At 40.3% G+C, this 20,385-nt stretch overlaps 1 protein-coding gene across 1 annotated transcript in view; it reads left to right on the top strand.

The window, feature by feature from the left end:
• The window catches only part of OSMR (oncostatin M receptor), a 37,257-nt gene that overhangs the window by 6,053 nt on the left and 10,819 nt on the right, over window positions 1–20,385 (top strand). Inside the window, exons 2-9 of the mRNA XM_009285156.2 lie at window positions 2,965–3,061; window positions 7,823–7,986; window positions 10,870–11,029; window positions 12,598–12,879; window positions 13,500–13,629; window positions 15,576–15,733; window positions 17,963–18,099; window positions 19,346–19,505. Of these exons, the coding sequence (XP_009283431.1) occupies window positions 2,989–3,061; window positions 7,823–7,986; window positions 10,870–11,029; window positions 12,598–12,879; window positions 13,500–13,629; window positions 15,576–15,733; window positions 17,963–18,099; window positions 19,346–19,505 (1,264 nt within the window). The 5' untranslated portion in view covers window positions 2,965–2,988. The remainder of the gene's footprint in view (window positions 1–2,964; window positions 3,062–7,822; window positions 7,987–10,869; window positions 11,030–12,597; window positions 12,880–13,499; window positions 13,630–15,575; window positions 15,734–17,962; window positions 18,100–19,345; window positions 19,506–20,385) is intronic.

Genomic DNA, 20,385 nt, shown 5'->3' with positions numbered 1-20,385 from the left:
ATTCTGCCCCTCTACTCTGCTCTGGTGAGACCCCACGTGGAGTACTGCGTCCAACTCTGAAGCCCTCAGCATAAGAAAGACACAGACCTGTTGGAGCGGGTCCAGAAGAGGGCCACAAAAATGATCAGGGGGATGGAACACCTCTCCTACGAAGAAAGGCTGAGGGAGTTGGGGTTGTTCAGCCTGGAGAAGAGAAGGCTTTGGGGAGACCTTCTTGCAGCCTATCAGCACATAGCATATGGCATTTGTACTATGCATCAATAAAAGTGATCTAGGCTGTGTCATTAGTGAACTGACAGTGTAAATAACTGGAGAGAGAGCGTTAAATTAGACATTTATTTCAGTACAATAGTTGAGAATGCCTCTTAAGAGCAGAAAAGAGTTTGGATTTGTTTTCCAAATAGGAAGTAATTTTAACATATAATCTAAGATGTCATGACTTCCACAATACTTTCCCACTGTATTTAATGTTGAATTTAAGTGATACACAACAAATAGGGCAAATAGCTTTGTGTCCAACCCTAAAGATGTTTACAAAATCAGGAGTCCTCTGGGGCCAGGTTTTCATCATGCTGATATAATTAAGTCTGGAGTTAATGCAACTGAACCTAACTGACCACCCTTGTATTAAATCAGTCTTAGAGTAGAGAGTCAACTCCCTTTACTTTAAAGGCAGTTTTATTTTCACTTTTTTCTGAAAAAGGGCATGCAAGATTTGGCTCTGTATCTCAATATTCATTTCATATAATTCAAAAGAATAAAAATCTATTGAAGTGTTACCAGAAGTTTTAACATAATCTGCCTTGGAAAGACTTCTTTTTGTGTCACTTACTTGCCAGTCACTGCTCTATAACAAAGAGCTATTCTGTCGTGTTTATTCCAAACAAAACATATAAAATTATTTTCCCTTTTAGATATTAAATTTGATCAGGTGATAAAAAAAGTCTAAACTTAGAAAATCCAAAATGAAGCAGATTTCTCTAAGTCAGTTCTTGGAACAGTCTATTAGTTGCATGTGAATTAGGCCTAGGTTCTCAAGAATATTTAGATTCTTTATTCATGTTGATTTTAGTGTTGTGCAAATACTTTTGAGGATATTGGTAAAATGGCAAGAAAGACTGCAGAAGCCTATACATTAGGCAAGGCAACACCTTTTAAATATGAGGGCCTCCATGTGAAGCATTGTCCTGGTTTCGGCAGGGGTAGAGTTAATTTTCTTCCTAGTAGCTGGTACAGTGCTGTGTTTTGGATTTAGTATGAGAATAATGTTGATAACACACCGATGTTTTAGTTGTTGCTAAGTAGTGCTTACACTAGTCAATGGAGGTGCACAAGAAGCTGGGAGGGGGCACAGCCAAACTGGCCAAAGGGACATTCCATACCATGTGACGTCATGCTCAGTACAGAAACTGGGGAAAGCTGGCCGGGGGGGCCGCTGCTCGGGGACTGGCTGGGCATCGGTTGGCGGGTGGTGAGCAACTGCATTGTACATCACTTGCTTTGTATTATTATTATTATTATTATTATATTTCAATTATTAAACTATTTTTATCTTAACCCACGAGTTTTCTCACTTCTACTCTCCCAATTCTCTCCTCCATCCCACTGCGGGGGGGGAGTGAGCGAGCAGCTGTGTGGTGCTCAGTTGCCGACTGAGGTTAAACCACGACAAACACTTGTGCTCACAAGGAAAAAGCTGGGGCACAGTGCAGCAAGGGTGCTTGTTGTGAGCGTTGAGCCCTGGGCTGCAGTGCTGCACACAGGACTCTTCTACATTTTCTATGTGACCTTTAGAAAGGTGAAAAAAAAAAAAAAGGTTGAAATCTTTTCTTTTGATCCTTTGGAGAAATTCAGAGCTTCTCAAAAACAGTGAATCTAAGGGAGGGTCATTAAACTTAAGTGTCTGTAGCTCTGAGGTATTAAATTGAAGGTTTTCTGCTAGGAAGAAATTCTGGAGTGAATTCCTGACCCTCCTGAAGTCAGTAAATATTCTGTCCTTGGCTTTAGTGGGGACAGAAGGTCATCCTAGTTATCTGTCCTGCACGGAAGCAGCAGTAGAAGACTCTTCATCAGTATTCTACACAGCTCCAGAAATGTAAAAAGTGGAAATTAAAAGTTAAAGATAGCTGTATCCATAGTCCTGTTCCTGTTGTTTGGATTCCTGTACCCTCTGTGCCTGAGTGCTTTTATCATACTGCTGCTGATTGTTTACTGCTCCCTTCCACACGAGGGATTTTGCAGGTGATTCATGTCATATGAGATCTGATATAACGATCAGTCCCTCAGGACTGGCCTGTGCAAGTCAAACGGAGTTTCATCCTGTCACAACGTGAGTGTAAAAGCTGTAAAAGGAATGCCAGATAGAGCTATGTGGTGCTTGAGGAGACAGTCCTTCTAGGAATGGAACTTGCTAAGACTTTGATACATGTATTTCAACTCCAGTCTAACTAAAGCCCTCCATATAGTGTCCTGGGTGCTGCCAAAGGGCAAGACTATGCTTGCCAAAGTCTGCTGGATTCATTAGTCAGGCTCCAGGTGGAGTAAAACCACAAGGCCTTTCGCACCTTTGATGCTTTTTTTTTTCCTTGTTAGGATGGATATCTTGGTATTTGTGCAGGAGGAAAGCCAAGACATATCAGGACAAACTTTTGTTTTAACATTCCTTAGAAATAAGTGGAGGGAAAACTTTAAAGATATTGTGTGTTTTATTTGTTTAGAGTAAATTGAACTTTTTGAGTGTGGTGTATTTTTCCCTATGCTGTAACCAGGTCCTAAAAACAAGAGGGTTTTTTCATTCCTTATCTTTCTTTGTCCATTCTTCCTGAATTTCTCTTAAACTGCCTGGAGTCTGTGTGGTTGAGCTTTTATTCATTCTTAAATACAATAATATTATCTGGACTATTGTCTGGCATGCATTTCTCGTAAAAGAAACAAATAAATAGAAATGTCTTCTTTCCTGGTAAGTCTTGTGCAGGAAAAGGCAGATGAATGATGAATCCCTTCATGGTTCTGGCAGTACTGCTCCCCCTGAGGACTTGCTACGCTACATACTCACAGCAAGGTAAATGTCTGAACATTTGCTTTTTTATTTGGAAGCAATCTATAACAACTGAAGCTTTGGACTTGCTCATTTGTAAGTCTCTGGTGATCAAGCAACATGTTACATGCTTAAGCAAATGATTCTCTTTGGTAAGGTGATTAAGCAACTTGTATAACTACCTTTTGTAACTCTATCATGCAAAATTGCCTTTTTAATCAATAACTTGCAATGATGTGAAGCCAGAGTGTATTTATTTATCTGCCCCCCCCTCTGTCTCATATGTTTTTGATCTGTACTCTATCCTCTTCAAATAATTTATTTCCTCTTTGACAACTTTTATGCTTTCCTACCTCTTGCCTTCACTTTCTCTTTTTTGTTTGTCTCATCTATGAAAACCTTAGCACTTCTGTTGGCTCTTTTCTGATTGTGCCACAAGATTCCAGGGCCAGATTTTTATTTCTTACACTTCACATATGTATCCAATACAAAGAAAAAAGCAAATATGCAATTCGGAGGGAACAAAGTTGAATGTAGGGATAACTTTCCGGAAGGATGTGTATTTTAAGGTAAAAGTACTGCTTGCACACTTGCTGCTGGCAATAGCATTGGGCATGACTCCATTAAAACAAAAAAAAAGGAATGAATATTTTTAATTGACTTTTCTGTGACCACCATTAAGAAAGCAGAACTTACCAGACTATAGTCTGCATTATAGAAGTTGTATTGCCTTAATTAAGTGAGTGAAGAAGGGAGAGGGGTGGTTTTTTTGTATAAATGCTATCACACTGAAGGGGGTAATATATCTGTTTCAGACTTTTTTGCCTCTCTCCAATGTTGAAATTCATGTGTTCACACTCCATTCACCCAAGGTGCCATTTCCTCAGTTTTAAGACTGTATTACCAATGCCCCTAGAGTGGCAAAACTTTGTAATGCAGGCAAGTCCAAACAGTTACTGCGTTACAATAACTTGGTCACTTGTTTTCACATGCAGTTGTTCGGGAATAAAATTAGTCTCTGCTGATAATCATAAAGGTATTCATATAGTCTTGAGTTAGCTTTCAAGTTAAAACAAGTCTTAAGATGCCGTGATTATTTAACTTTGCTAGGAAGGGAAGCTTGTAACTGTGAATGGTACAAATATTTCTACATGTGTAAATTATGCTACAAAAGTCTTGAAGTCCCACATTGTAACTCAGTGGTCTTCAAGATCTTGGATATATCCTTAACTATATTGTTTCTTCTGTTTGTTGGTACTATGTATAAGCCCTGACTGGTGATCTAGACTGTCTTACGCCAGGCTCTGAGGAAAACAAAATTGTGTGAGGTCTGAAGTGATATGTCATCTAAATGAAAGGAGATAGTACACTCGTACAGATGGAGAAAAGACAGAAACTAATGAGACCTTTGGTTTTTTGTCAAGTTAATTAAATGTGGCAGGTGAAAATATTCTCTATGGTGAGAAAAGGGATGAGATTTTAGCTTGGACAAAAAGATACAGATGTAGAGAAGAGAGGCAAGCTCATCATCAATGCAATAGGGATAGTAGTGACACCTGCAGTCAGAATTGGCTAGAGAAGGAGCAGAAAAGAGGATAGGGTAATGCAGAAGATACGCAGGGGTTTCTTTTAATGGTGCACCATAATGGTTGGCAGAAACCCCTTCCTTTTTCAGGAAGGGGTTTCTGCCAACCGGCTGGCTTTTCTTTCAGGCGCATTTATTTCCTTTCCCTTGGAGTCTTACTTTGTGCCGGTCAGTTTCATTGAGAGACTAGCTGGGTCCCTTCCTTTAGGTTTGTTTATTTGTGCTGGGCCCATCTGTTTCCCCCACCTTGCTTCAGCACTGCAGAAGGAAAACACAAGAATGGCAAGGGCCAGAGCTTTAGATCAGCCACCTATTTGCATATGTGAAATGAGATCCCCTCAGAGGCTTGGTACATGGTGCTTCAGGTAGAAGGATGGTGAACAAACAGGTAAGGTTGACCAGAAAATGAGCAGCTAAGATTACATACTGAGAGGAACAACGATTACAGTCAATTCCTTAGCATAACTGGGATTTTAACAGGCTTTATCTTGTTTTGATGGTGAAAGTCTGTAGAATGTGGGGAGATGAAGTGTGTCTTGTCTTACCTTCCCAAAATGACGTAAGATACTCTGCTTCCACAGTTAATTTTATGGCTCACTTTGTTGCTTTGGTTTTTCTGGCTTCTTGCCTGGTCAGTCCTTGGCAGTGAAGCTAACAATATTTCTGTTTTCCAGTAAAACCTAAAATTGCTGCTCCCTCATCATTTAGGCAAGTGAAATTTATCCCCAGACCTTTCACTTTGTTTATTCAGTTCCAGACATCTACTAGTTGTCATAGGTGCTGGGTTTTCTTATGGTAGTATAAAACCGATAGCCATTATCTTTCAAAAGCAACTGTCAAGCTGCAGGTATGGTTTTTTTAAGGACCATGTCATAACCATAGCCAAAAAGGAAATTTTACTTCTGCACTTGAAACATTTTTGCATTTACCTTACAGAGACACTAATACTGTCAAATTCTGCTTTCACGTAATTTAAACATGTTCATCTTTTTCCAGTAATTATATATTAAGGCTGCAGTGAGAATTGATAGAAGGTACGTGTGTGTATATGTGTGTGTATCCTTCTTCCTCAGAAACTTTTTTAGGATACCACAATCCTGTTTCTGAGACCAAGTGTTTGAACAATGAAACCTTGATTTCTCCTTCCAAGCATATCTGAAGAAGCCTATTCCAGTAGTTTCCTCTAGATCAAAAGCATATGGTTTTCATTTTGCTTTGACTTCCAGTACCTTTCAAAATGGAATTGATTAAAAATATATCAACAGAGTTTGTAGATGATTTGCTAAAAGAGAAACAATCCTTTCTTTCAGTGTTTTTTTATAAGTTGTTACTAATGGTACAATATATACTTTCCTCCATTATAGGCTGAACTTGTACAAACAACTGAGCTGTGTCGGTGTCTGTATTCTCATAATTAATAACTATGCTTATAAAGTATTATTTGCTTCCTTTGATTGATCTGGGATTGTTATAACTGCTGCTTCTCTTGAGCCTTTGATTTCCTATAATGTAAAGTATTATTTGCTTCCTTTGATTGATCTGGGATTGTTATAACTGCTGCTTCTCTTGAGCCTTTAATTTCCTACAGTTAATGTAAAGATCCATACATAGGGAAACTGCTGCACAGAAGTTAGTGCAGAGCAGACACCACAGGATAAATTGCAAAATGGTTTGGATATCTGGTTGCTGCCAGAAGCATCTGTCAAAACATAGATTCTCAAACTAAATTTCCTGAATGCTTATGTTTCTGCCCGTCATATTCTGTAAATGTCTCAGATAATCATTGGGTCAGTGGGTGAAGCACATCTGGGAGAAATGGCTGGAGATCGCAGTTTTGTGAGCAGGAGCTGCTGAGGTCTCTCAATCCAGCATGTCCCTGAGGACTGTGGCTGTAGTGGGGCAGGAATGCCCAGAATGAGTTCTGTCTTATTAAAGCATACAGTTATTTCTGTGATTTCTTTTCTATGTCCTGGTCAGTATAAGCATTCTGACCCTGTAACAAGCAGAAGCATCTTGGAAGGCAACTGTGACAAAAGAAAAAGCATAGTTACTTAGTCATTTCAGTTGCCTGGCTTCATTAACAACCAGCTCAATTTTAGGGTTTTTTTTTTGTTGGTTGGTTGTTTATTTTTCAGGAAGGAGGGAAGATACAGATCAGTGAGCACCGTATTTCATCTCTTCCAGGGGCTAGGTTTTCTTGGGAGGGGTGACAGAGCAAACATCTGAAAAGAGGGACCACTCATAAGGTGACCTGTACTTTTCAGCAGGCTAGTCTTCTTAAGGGGGCTTACCTTTCCTGACACCAAAAGGGACTTCAGTCTGACTTTTAAACTTTATTTTATTCTGGGAATTAACTCCAGACCCACAAAAGGACAGAGGCACTGTTATAACTAGGTGTCTAATTCCAGCAGAAGAATCCACGGCCCTGACTAAAGTACCTAAGCTCTATGTAGAGCAACCAGGAATGTACCTAATACTAGACTATCATCTGAGCTAGCTAATGGAAGGAAACTCTTAACCTATCCTATTCAAATACTTGATTTGCATTAAGTAATTTAATCTTAAATAGGTCAGAGAGCAAAAGTGAGCCTAGATTTTCTGCTCTAATGATGAGAAGGCTTGCTGGGGGTTGGGATTTCTTGGGATTCATTCCCTGTTAATACATTATGTTGTTCCTCTTCAAAAGACTATAAAGGGATGGATCAGTATTCCCATAAAGTAGCTAGTAAATTGAGGGCATAAAGAAATTAACTAGCATACCCAATGTCATGGTGGGGGGCTACTGGGTAGATTCAGGAATCTCATTCTAGCCTGCTGATGCCTTAAGATGAAAGATTATCTTTGCTTTTGAGATCAACAGCATGAGTCTTGATCACTTCCCCCCCCCCCCATCAGAACTGTCTGGTGTGGAACCTATCTTACTTCTAACCGCTGTTGTTTCAGATCGGCTTTGTAACTTAGCAAAACATTAATATTTTTGTGTCCTTTTTGTGCTCCTAGAATCCACTGTGTTTCCAGTAACATACCTTAACATTTCCAAGGATTTGGCTCTTCAGCGGCTGCTGGTGGAATGGGATGTTGGCAAGTCAGCGCATGATGCTGAGCTGGCAATGTCTTTTGAAATACAAGTCCGTCGAACAGATAAAACTATTACTACTTAGCAAAACATTAATATTTTTGTGTCCTTTTTGTGCTCCTAGAATCCACTGTGTTTCCAGTAACATACCTTAACATTTCCAAGGATTTGGCTCTTCAGCGGCTGCTGGTGGAATGGGATGTTGGCAAGTCAGCGCATGATGCTGAGCTGGCAATGTCTTTTGAAATACAAGTCCGTCGAACAGATAAAACTATTACTGTGTGGACAGTAAGTGTATTTTAAAAAAATGTATAGTAGTTATTTACAATAAAGGAAGCTGTTTCCAGTAACATACCTTAACATTTCCAAGGATTTGGCTCTTCAGCGGCTGCTGGTGGAATGGGATGTTGGCAAGTCAGCGCATGATGCTGAGCTGGCAATGTCTTTTGAAATACAAGTCCGTCGAACAGATAAAACTATTACTGTGTGGACAGTAAGTGTATTTTAAAAAAATGTATAGTAGTTATTTACAATATAAAGGAAGCTAAAGGCAAATCAAATGTTCAGATGCATATGCAGATACCTTTGCTGTATAGGTTTACAATTTACAACATAGTATTTACAAAACTGTACTAGAAATACCTCTGTATTTCACTAGGTGCCAGACTTGGTCTAATGCTATGCCCAGTTTTTGTGCAAAAAAAAAACTGGCTCAGATGAAGAAGTCATTTCCACCTGTGCAGAATGTAGATACGCCTTGCATACCCTTATTGAGGGACTGTGGTGGGCAGACTTAGATCTGATTTTGAAGGCCTCTGTTTCCCTTTCAAGGTGCAGGTCCCCTAAGTGGCCTTCCAGAAACGTGTCTTCCATTGCTCCTAAAGGCAGTCTGTTTTGTAACATGATTACTACCCTTCACTGGGGAGTAACTGAGCATGAGTCATGTTCCTGCAACTCCTCTTACCTTATGAACCAAACGATAGTCTTACTGTGAGCGAAGCTTTTTAAGCCCTGTGCTTGGCTCTGTTAGCAGTTACCTTATACCCACCTCTTCCAGTTAAGGAAGAAGTAGTGATGTCTCTTTTGCAAAGTCCCTATCCTGCTAGTTCTTCTTAACACCTAAACCAGCCAAATTTTCTGAAGAGGTGGAGATCACCCAAATCATAGGTTTAAGCCTGCTCCCAATGTTTTCCCCAGTTTGTGACCTCAGTGTGAGAACTTTGTCTCCAAAGAAAATTTCCTTTGGATCTGACAAAATCTTTTGGGAACTAAATGCATGTTTTAGGGATCTTATAACCTATTATGAGTCATCTGCTGATTGAACTATGGAAGAATATGAAATGCACGTGTTAAAACTTAGTAAAACTGGAAAACTGCTCTAGCTCATTTAAAGCTGCTATTTGTGAGAAAGCACATAAAGCAGAGACAGGCTTATTTTTCTGAAACCAGAAGTCCATAAACCAAGATGGGCACTGTTAAGAATCACAACTTACTCTGATCAGCCAAGTTGGTAGTATTTTGTCTCTGAGTTTGAAGAACCACATCTTCACTGCAGATGAGCTTTATGCAGTTCAGAAGATTTTGACCACTTTGATACACAGGATAGGATTTTTAACACACCATGAGTAGATCTAACCCTGAAGTCAGAAACTGGGGTCATATAGCTACAAACAATTAAGTGGTTTTTTGGAGTATCCTTCCAACAAACTCTTATTAACTTGCTGGAAGAAAGAGTTTTTCGAATCCAAAGACGTAGTCTGTTCTGTTACTTATAATAAACATGACATGGAAAATAAACAGGGTTATTTTGGATGTCACTACCACACAGAAATGTATTTGCTTCTGTGTTTTTCTGAAGAATATGTACCAATAAAGAAACTTTGTGAGTCTGCTTATACCAAACCACAGAGACTCTATATAACTTCCAAAGCAGTGACTACATTCCTCAGTGTTATAACTGACATTTAATTGTAAGCCTATTGCATAGTTTTTCTCAGAGTGGTGGTATTATGAAAGTGCAGGTGTTGCTGATGGAAAGCAGTAATGGAAAGCAGTTCTCTAGTTGTCAGCGTGAGCCAGGGCTCTGGTACAGCTCATATGAGCAGCATGGATCTATGTGCTGAGAATCTGGTATGGCTGCTTTAAGAAGTACTGAAATACATGTTCTGTTCTAAAATGTATTCATAATTACTGGTGATTAATAGAATTTTTTGAGCCACTTTTTCCTGCTTCTTATGGGCTCTCATGCCAGCGGAGATTCACACTTGGGGTACATTTTCCTCTGTGTGTCTGTGTGACTACATGGTGCCCTGGTTAATTTGAGTTGCTGTGCCGTGTATTGGTGCAGCTCATTTAGTGCCCAGGTAGGCCTTAGTAGGTACATGCTGAGAGAAATTTGTAGGATATCTTCTCTTAGAGAGCAGCAGAACTTTTTTTTTTTTTTCTGTTTGTCTGCATTTATATAATTCAATATAAAAATGTTTGCCAAATTACAGAGCATTTAGCTCTCATGATTTTTGAACTCCATTTATATTTTAGGCTGTCCTTCTTCCGTTACCTTCATGGAGCTCTAACAGTTTTGGATGTATTTTTTCATGTTGTTGCATGTGCATATTACAGCAGTCAAACATTTTAGGGAAATCAGCAGATATTTTCCTACTCTGCCTGTCACTGATGGTAGTACTGTCCTCAGATGGTGTGCCTCAGAACTACAGTAAGATATCATCTACATAAATCCTTACTGGCCAATGCAGATTCCTGCTGTAATTCAGAGCCAGGGATATGTAACTCAGAGCATTAGACAAGGTGCACTTGCAGACAGCAGCATCTGTGCATGCTATTACTCGTGTAATAGCAGGCACAAATAGCCCACTGAAAGTCTCCAAGAGTGAATCCATTTCATGAGAAGCAGGGCCTGACTCACAGCTACGCTGTCAGAATCAAGTAGTCTTGCCAGCACATCAGTCACTCCACCGCTGCTAGTACAGATTTGTAAGCAGTACTTAGCTTACTAGTTGCTTAGTGTAGCAAGTGGGATTTCAGAGATTCATTTTTCAAAAGCATTTTCCTCCTTTGAGCTTTCTCTCTCTGTCACTGCTTTTGATTATACTTCCAAAGTGTCTACACATCGCTGTGTTTTCAATACTTTGTCTTTCTGGCCTTTGTTTGTAGGAGGTTCATAACATCACACTCGATAAATCGGGAAAGCCACTTCATTGGATATGGGATTCAGACTTACCTTTGGAGTGTATGTCACACTCGGTGAGAATCAGGAGCAAAGCAGAAGGATCAGAAATCTGGAGTCAATGGAGTCTGTGGGAGACCGTCCTGGGTAAGCAAAGCATGACTTTGCAATATTGGTTTTATTTTTTCCAGTACAAAGCTAGATTGGAATTCACCGGTGACTGTAACAGTGAAGTCAGATTCAGGAGAGATGGCATCAAATCAAGAATCCATTTTGAACTCTTTCATCTCTAAGCACTAAGCAACTTTTTTTTTTGCTGGCAATAATAGCAATGCTTCAGCCGTTGTTTTAATTTGCAGACTATCTTCCTAAGCTAATAGGCCAAAAGTTTTAGAGCTTTTCTTGCTCACACATTAAAACAATGAAGTACATAGAGTGGCATGGGATCTTGGATAGGTTCTAGCATAGCCTATCACCAGGTCAGATGCAGCCCTGGCCCAGGCTGGGGGAGAGAAGAGGGAGTGCATAGCTATGGCTACATCATCTGATGCATGTGTTGCTTTTGTCTTGGGTTCATAGCTTTGATTAGTATTAAGGAGGCAGAGAGAGAGGAGCAAGTCAGCTCCTTATGTCACTTGGAATGAACTTCCATGAATGATATGAGAGTAAATAGGGAGTGAACCAATAATGTAATTAATGATATCACAAAACCCTTTTTTTTTTCAGATTACAATGTCTTACTAGAACAGTTTGGTTTCCAGAGAATTTGGTTTAAACAAAATATGTAACAGCTTTAGAAAAAAATGACTACAGTGATTTTGTAAAGAAACACTATTCTTGTATGGAGCAGCAAGGGCTTTTAGTTATGGGAGACATCATGGGTAGTAGAAGCATCACAGGTCTGTATACTTGGATTGTGGCACATAAATTGCCCATCTCCTTCACCTTATATAATGGGAAATAGGATGCAAGACTCCCTTTCTTTCTCACTAACCTCAAATCTTCGAGATTTTATTTTTTCAATTGGAATTGTATAGGGATCAAAAATACTATTTCTTTGTCACAAACTGATTCTGCATTACAGACCTGAAAGATAGTGACTCTAGACTTCATCAGATTTTTGGATCAGATTCTTGAGAGTAGATTTTATCTCCAACCTGTGCAAAAGCTTGTGAGTCACTTAAATCCCACTAATTTTTGCATCCAGCAAGGAGTCCAGCATTGAAAGCCACAGGAGTCTCATTCCAAGTTAAGTATCCCCTTACTGATCTGATTCATTCAATGTTGACTCCTCTTAGCTGAGCTCTGCATGAGCTTCAGAACATGACGTTTTTCTAGCCCCCTGCTCATAATCTTCAAGAGCAGGCATTTTGGCTGTAAGCATCAACCTGTTCATAGGTGCAGGTGGTAGTGTTCATCTGTAAAGGCAGTTCTTTAATGCACACTTTTTGTTTCCCCTAAGTGAAAGGCAGTGAGATGGATTTAGTCTCTTAGGTAGTTTGTTGGACTACATTATATGTTTATGGGTTTAAGAGAAATATAGGTATGATTACATGTGAAGTTGATCTCTGTATGGGGAAGAATACTAAATAAAAGTCCATGAATGTATAATATAACATTAGCAGGTTCTTGTGTAAATGCTCAGTTATGTGTTCTGGTTGAAGATTGCTTCCATGAGCAGATTTTGAAATGGTTTATTATGTATTAATTTGCAGGCCTGGACACTTCAAATAGTAGTGGACCACAAATCTTCCCAAGTGAAAAAATTGTAGAGGAAGGCTCAGACATCACTCTTTGTTGCATTGGAAGGAAAGGCCAAATCATTAAGGAATTCTTTCTAGTCCCAGCTGTTCATGTTTTCAATCACACAAAAAGTCAAGTCGGACTTCTCACTGTGAAAAATGTGGCATATCAAAAAGTGCCTCACATCACTGTCTACTGTCAAGAGTCTTGCAATGAAAAGCAATGCTATGATCAAGCAGTGTTGTTTGTGGGTAGTAAGTGAATGCTTTATTACAGTTCTATTTTCCTGTTGTTATTAAGTCAAGAATGGCTGTGGGGAATGGGGGGAGGAAAAAAAAAAGCTTGCTGTAAGTTGTCATTGTCCTGTCATGTCCAGCTGAACGCTGTTTAATGTCTGACTTCAGATCTGTACACTTGCATATAGAAAGCATTAAAGAATAGCATTAAATGTGTTCAGACTAATCTCATTAATTGATCCTAGGACAGGTGACAGATTTTTAAATATACCTACCCATTTAGGAGTTCAGCTTCATTGTCTGTGTGCATGTGGTAAAAACTGAGCACAGTCCCCATTTTGAAGGCTAGTAGCAATTTTTGCAGATCGAAAACAATACAGATTAAATTAATGAATGTATGAATATAACAAGAAATAATGACATACAGAAGTGTTTGGATTGCAATTAATTTATGGTGTTACCCTGATTTTCTCTGCAGAGTGGTCACTGAAGAAGTATAATTGAAATAATAACATCTGTAGTAAACCAGACTTTGTACATATCCGTTATTTCTAGTTTGTTAATATAGTAAAAAGGTTGATGACTTTTGCCTTGACTGCCATGCTGTTGGTGTTTTTTTGGTTATTCCCTCTGACAAGAACCACCTGATACACCTAATGATTTTTCCTGCCAAACTCAAGACCTGAGAATAGTAACATGTACTTGGAGCCAAGGAGGAGACACCTATCTTTATGGACGTCATTCACCAAAATACACCTTGTCTGAAGAGTAAGTCTCCTCGTTATATTAACTCTGGTCTGTGCTGTACAGAACAGTCACATTCTTTCCTTTAAAATCTGTGGAAAAGTTTTTTATCCTTGTTGCAATTAGCTGCCTGCCTCTTTCCAGCTCACTGATCAGCTTATTTAACAAAGGTTGAGCAGTGCAGAACTGCTCTGAATTAGACTACCTATAACAAAGTTGTGGGTCCATCAGACCAGGTTCTGCTTGACAAAGCTTGTTCTAACCATTCTTTTGGGTTAATTTGTTTGGATATCTTTCAGTAGGTGTGAAGACACCCTGCAATTAGGCTATAGATAACTTAAAAGTATAAAGTAATTATTGGGTAACACACACAACAGATAACTAGGATTTAATCAGCTCGTATGCTGAGTATTAGTGTGTTCACATTCATTGACACTAATGCTGACTCAAACTGATGATTCCTAGCTAACCCTCAGTTAGCCTGATGAGCCTCCCTAGTTCTCTTTCTTTAGGATTTTATAAGTTTACATGCTGATGTTTTCCTTCTTGAGTCCTTGAGCTACTGACAATCTGTTGTGGTTTAACCTCAGCTGGCAACTAAGCACCACACAGCTGCTCGCTCACTCCCCCCAGTGGGATGGGGGAGAGAATCGGAAGGGTAAAAGTGAGAAAACTTGTGGGTTGAGATAAAGACAGTTTAATAGGTAAAGCAAAAGCCACGCACGCGACCAAAGCAAAACCAGGAATTCATTCACTCCTTCCCATGGGCAGGCAGGTGTTCAGCCATCTCCAGGAAAGCAGGGCTCCATCACACGTAATGGTTACTTGGGAAGACAAACGCCATCACTCCGAACATCCCCCCCCTTCCTTCTTCTTCCCCCAGCTTTATATGCTGAGCACGATGTCACATGGTATGGAATATCCCTTTGGCCAGTTTGGGTCAGCTGTCCTGGCTGTGCCCCCCTCCTAGCCCCTTGTGCACCTGCAGCCCTCCCAGTCGGTAGAGCATGGGAAGCTGAAAAGTCCTTGACTAGTGTAAGCACTACTTAGCAACAACTAAAACGTCGGTGTGTTATCAACTTTGTTCTTGTCCTAAATCCAAAACACAGCACTGTACCAGCTACTAAGAAGGAAATTAACTCTATCCCTGCCGAAACCATGACACAATCCTATCTCAAAAATCCCTCCTCTGGTTTATATTTTAGGTTTTTTTTTTTTTTTTTTTTTTGGTAAAATCTCTCTGCAGACTTTCTCACAGCTCTTTCTTAGCAGTGTGAGTCAAGGTTACACAGCTGTGGCATATCAGACCTGGCCCTTGGCTCCTTGCTACAGAGGCATCTAAATGGAGAGCAGAGGGGCTTTACAGCAGGGCCTGCAGGGAAAGGGGAGCTCATAAAACAGGACAGATACCTCATCATCACAAGAAACTTTCATCAAAAGATCTCAGCAGAAGGCAGGTCATGTTGTGTATACCTTCATGGTCTCTGCATCATTCACTTCCATTAAGATATTATGATGGTGAATTTAAAAATGGAAGGTTAGAAGATGCACTTGAAATTACTGCTTCATTTAAAAGCATAACGGTAGATGTGAATGGTTTAATTCTTGGCAAATAAGTCCCTAGTTTAGAATTTCTATGAGGAAGTCACTAAAAGCAATTTAGCTGTATCTTAAAAGGATAAAGTAAACTTAGCTGTATCTCAAAAGGATAGCAATTTAGCTGTATCTTAAAAGGATAAAGTAAACAGACTTTGAAGAAAACTTTCTTCTAATTGTAAGAATACCTGTATTCATCCTACTTCAGGCTAGGGGAAAGAACTGGGTGGCTTCTTATAGTCCCCCTCAGCCTTATTTTTTATGATGCTGTATTCTAGTTGGGCATCAAAAATTTCAACACCTATGTTGATTGTACATTATGGAAAAATGTCTTTCTCTCTTTTCTCCCCCTTCCCCCCCTCCTTCTTTGACAGGTTTTCCCAAAAAACGGTTCCATGCACAGTAAGTTGTTCTGAACAGTGCTCGTGTTCTTGGGATATAGGCCAGCAGAGGATCTGTAATATCACAGTGACTGTGGAGAACCCACTGGGAAAGAAAACTGTCACGGATGTTTTTGATGTAACTCACAGAAGTAAGGTCTTTTCTATGTCTTTGTTGAGGGTTTTTTGTTGCAGGCCTTGTCCTCCTTCTGATCTTAATACTCGAGTGCCCCAGTTTAAAGTATGGAAGTTCTTGATTTTTATCTTCACAGTTTTTATTAGTTATCTGTCCCTGTGCTATAGTTATCTGCTCTCTTCAGTTTCAGCTTTGCAAAGTTGTGTTAATGGTAGAAAACAGCTTCACTCCAAAGGTCAGATTTGGTTATTGAAATGACCCCTTAATCCTTCAAAATCTGCTGCTTTCCTGAAGCTGGTTCATAGTACAGGAAGCGACATGATACAAGGATATAAAATGGGGAGTTCAAGAAAAATATCTGTGTAGGTTACTTGGGCATTCAGTCCTTTCTCAAAATTGTTACTGCTGATGTTACTGTCTTTCCAAAATAAAATGGAGATGCACATTTTGAAAAATGGGTAAATAAAATTACTAACACCTCTCCAAATGAGATGTGATACAGGTGTAAGCAGCTATTGCCAGGAAACAGGTGATAGTGCTAACCTGTCTTGGTGCTAATAAGGGACAGTAACATCCGCTGTGCTACTGTAAGGGAGGAAGAGTAGTTCATCATCAGTGAAATAAAACAGGTTATTCTGTGAGCAGTAACTGGTGGCTGTGGTTCCTTCTTCCCTATTAGTTGTGTCGTTTATCACAGTGTGCCCTGAGTCCCATAAGTTCCTACCTACTGCTGCCTCAAAACACCTGGGTATTTCCTGTGTCTCCAGCAGTATTTCCAGTTCTCCTTGTGTCCTCTAGCCCCACCACATCCACCTCAGTGTTCCCAAGGTCCTGTGGCCGCCTTACCTGTTTGAAGAAGCAGGAGGCAACATGTGCTTTGTCTAGTTCTGAAGCTGACAGGCTGATGGATGGGTAGGCTGCTGGTGTAACCGCTGCATTCTGGCAGCGCTTCCTTCCTCAGAGGCACTGATTACAGTTTTGCTAGACACGTGTTTTCATGTGACTTGTAGGAACATATGTTAAATGCCTGTCTCTGTTAAATTTGTCTCAGAGAGGCATGAGAGTTCTAAAAGTTGATTATTTGATTGTTTGGGGGTGGAAGAAATAGAGCAGGAAGAAAGTGGAGGAGTAAATTGACAGGTTGTAGTGAGACAACACAATATTATAAACTAAGTTTTCATGGGAAATCGGGCTAAAATAGGTTACATTCAATGTGCTAAGTACATTGAAGTTTTACTACAATTTTCTTTTTCCAGTTCTAGTGATTGTTACAAGTTAAAGAAATGAGATATAATATTTATGATGCGTTAAGCTTTTAAATAATGATTGCTGTAAAGTCCTTTATGTTTTCTCTGATCCTGGACATATTTACAGTAGAATTTTCCTTACTTAAAGGATGTCAGCAAGTAAAGGAGAACTGAAGTCCATTGCTTCCAATTCTGCATGTGGTAGCTGGGACCTTCTGTATCAAACACAAGCTCCTTTGAGTCTGGAAGTCCTCAAATTGTAATTCATGGTCCATAAAGTTCTAGGATAATGGCCAAAGCTGTAAACATACCACTCACTCACATTGCCGTGTCTTATTCCTTACAATTGGACTGATAATATGGGAGAGTTTGAGATCTGCTGCTCTTGCTGAATAGTGCTTAGACAGCAGTAAATGATCTCAGAAATGTTTTGGAAGAGGTAGCATTGGCACTGTTTACCAGAGGGTGACTACTGGCAGGAGTCAATGTAAGAGTTGTGAATAAAATTTCTGGTGAAGAGGGTAGATTCTGGGGTGTAGAAATGTGGCCAACGTTACTCACCATGCTACATCAGGAGCCTCTGCCAGGCCCTGGATTAGAGAATTTTACTGGATTTGCAATGGAAGTCTCTGACTCTTTCTTTTGTTCATGATGTTCTAAAATATTTCCAAGTCAGCACAAGGGGGTTTTTTAATATTGTATAACATTTACATTCTGAAACTAATTTTTACTAATTTGTATCTGCTTCAAGGCCAGTTTGGATGGGGCTTTGAGCAACCTGGTCTAGTGGAAGGTGTCCCTGCCCATGACAGGGGGTTGGACTAGATGATCTTTAAGGTCCCTTCCAACCCAAACCATTCTATGATTCTATGATTCTCCTAGAATGGCAGAAAAATCTGTATTTCTTACTTGCTTTTACTACTCAGCTAAAATACCTTAAAATACTTTTGTGTATATTTTATGTTTTACAAGAACTAACTCAGATTTTCCACTGGCAGTTTATCCCACTGCATCTTTCCAGCTGTGGGAAGAATGCACAGATACAGAAATCACATTATATTGGAAACATCGAAACAAAGGAATTGAACTCTTTTGTCAGACTGAAGTGCTCCAACCCGATGGGAAAGTAGAACTGGTATGAAACCTGAATTTCATACACAAAAACATAGCAAGTATCTTTTTGATGTGAGATTAAAAAATAATTCCCCAGCAATACGAATACACTATAAATCTTGTGAGCATGTTGATGTGTCTGTTTTCTGGATTTGTTTGCTCCCAAGGTCTACACTGATGATGTGGTCCATGTGAGCAGCCATTGCTGGCACTAATTCATACTCCCAACACTTCCTATCCTGCTGGTCTGAGTGTACGGGGTGACTGTTCTGCATATGTGGCTCTGTCCTCTGCTGGATGGGTTCTGAGATTTGTTAAAGTAAATTGAAATACTTATGGGCCTTATAATTGCTGTTAGCTATTGCTAATCTTAATTTGTCACGTTTTTATTACTCATATCATCTTACACACAAATGGTGGGGAGGTGTGTTGAAGGCTTTTTTTATAGTAGTCCAGGAGCTTTCTGTGTACTACTGAATATATTTGATGGTAGTGTGTCTGGTTTCTAGTGAGGGAACCCCAGAACAGCTTTTCTTCCCATCCTCTTCCATCTCCTTGAAGATTATTTGAGTTAGACACCTTGCCTTGTTCCACCTCTTTCCCAAACGGTGAGGCTGACTGACTCTGCATGCATACTGTGGTTTCTCTGTAGCCCTTTTCTTGCGAAGGCAGCTTGCCTCTAGCATATTAAAAATGCATTATGAAGATCAGGATCAAGCTGCGTTCTGTCTTAAGTATTGCTCAAGAGCTGTAAGATCAAGTGGGTGCTGCAGTTGACCATTGCAGGAGACAGTTTAGAGGAGAGGCTTAAAAGCATGCTCACTTTTTGACTCTTACCAGAACTCACCCTGTCTCTTAGGAGGGGTTTGGGGAAAAAATTGGGAGAAAAGGTAGCTGTAGATGCTGTGCATAGATCTGGAACAGCAGCCTACTTACGTGAACTGAGTAAGAGACCCAAACTCTGTGAGGATAAGATCGCAGTAAATTCCCTCCGTGATGTAAAGAGTAGCCATTTGTGAGGTTGTGAGTGACTCCTACTCAAACAGTTGCACAGAGGCAGCTTGCAGACCTCTTTTTGGATCTCCCAGTCTTTTGCTCTTGTGCATATATATTTTTTTTTTTTTTGACTATTGTTCCATGATTATCTTTTCCAAGTCAAGCTTAACTGGCTATCGTAGGATCTAGAGGAAGAACTATTTTTTCAGACAAAAACCTCTTGCTAATGAAACTGAACTCAGCTCTGACTGTTCTGTTTTTCTGTCTTGCAGCATAATAGTTCAGACATGCATCTCCATTATGCCAGCATCACCCTGGATGGACTGCAGCCATACACTGAATACACAGCTAGAGTACGCTGTGGGGCAGCTAAGCATTTCTGGAGGTGGAGTGAATGGAGCGAAGCCCGAACCATCAGAACAAAGGAAGCAAGTATGTCCAGCCTATTGAGAAGGGAAGCTTGAAGGATGTTCTTTGCTTCTTACCTCTGTTTGCTATTTGTTGCTACTCTTCTGCTGTGTAGCTAAAGCAGAGGCCTGTTGCATGCATAAAAGTAGAAGCACACTAAGCAAACTTTAAGAAGGTGGCTTCTCAAACAACTCTCATCCTACCTGCCAGTCTGCCATTTCATCCAGTGTAGGCAGTGGGAAATCCAGATGATTGGGAGGATGCAAAGACTGAGTTACAGTGTTCTTTGAGGGCTGGAGGAATGGTGCAGACATGGGAACAAGGACCTGGGAACTGCAAGTAAAGAAAGATTTTTCTAGGGAAATGAACCAGACATTCATTCAGAAAAAACAATGAAGGGAGAAGGGAGGCTTCACCAAGGGCAAGTCCTGCCTGACTAACCTAGTGGCCTTCTGTGATGGAGTGACTACAGCAGTGGACATGGGAAGGGCTACAGATGTCGTCTCTCTGGACCTCTGTAAGGCCTTTGACACAGTCCCCCATGACATCCTTCTCTCTAAACTGGAGAGGTATGGATTTGATGGGTGGACTGTCCGGTGGGTGAGGAATTGGTTAGGTGGTCACATCCAGAGGGTAGTGGTCAACGGCTCAATGTCCAGATGGAGATCGGTGACGAGTGGCGTCCCGCAGGGATCCATATTGGGACCAGTACTGTTTAATATCTTCATCAATGACGTAGACAGTAGGATTGAGTGCACCCTCAGCAAGTTTGCAGATGACACCAAGCTGAAGGGTGTGGTCGACAGGCCAGAGGGACGGGATGCCATCCAGAGGGACCTGGACAAGCTGGAGAAGTGGGCCCGTGTGAACCTCATGAGGTTTAACAAGGCCAAGTGCAAGGTCC

This window comes from Aptenodytes forsteri, unplaced genomic scaffold (assembly GCF_000699145.1).
Source record: "Aptenodytes forsteri isolate BGI_AS27 unplaced genomic scaffold, ASM69914v1 Scaffold120, whole genome shotgun sequence".
Taxonomy (NCBI): Eukaryota; Metazoa; Chordata; class Aves; order Sphenisciformes; family Spheniscidae; genus Aptenodytes; species Aptenodytes forsteri.
This window is presented reverse-complemented; position numbering and strand designations above follow the sequence as displayed.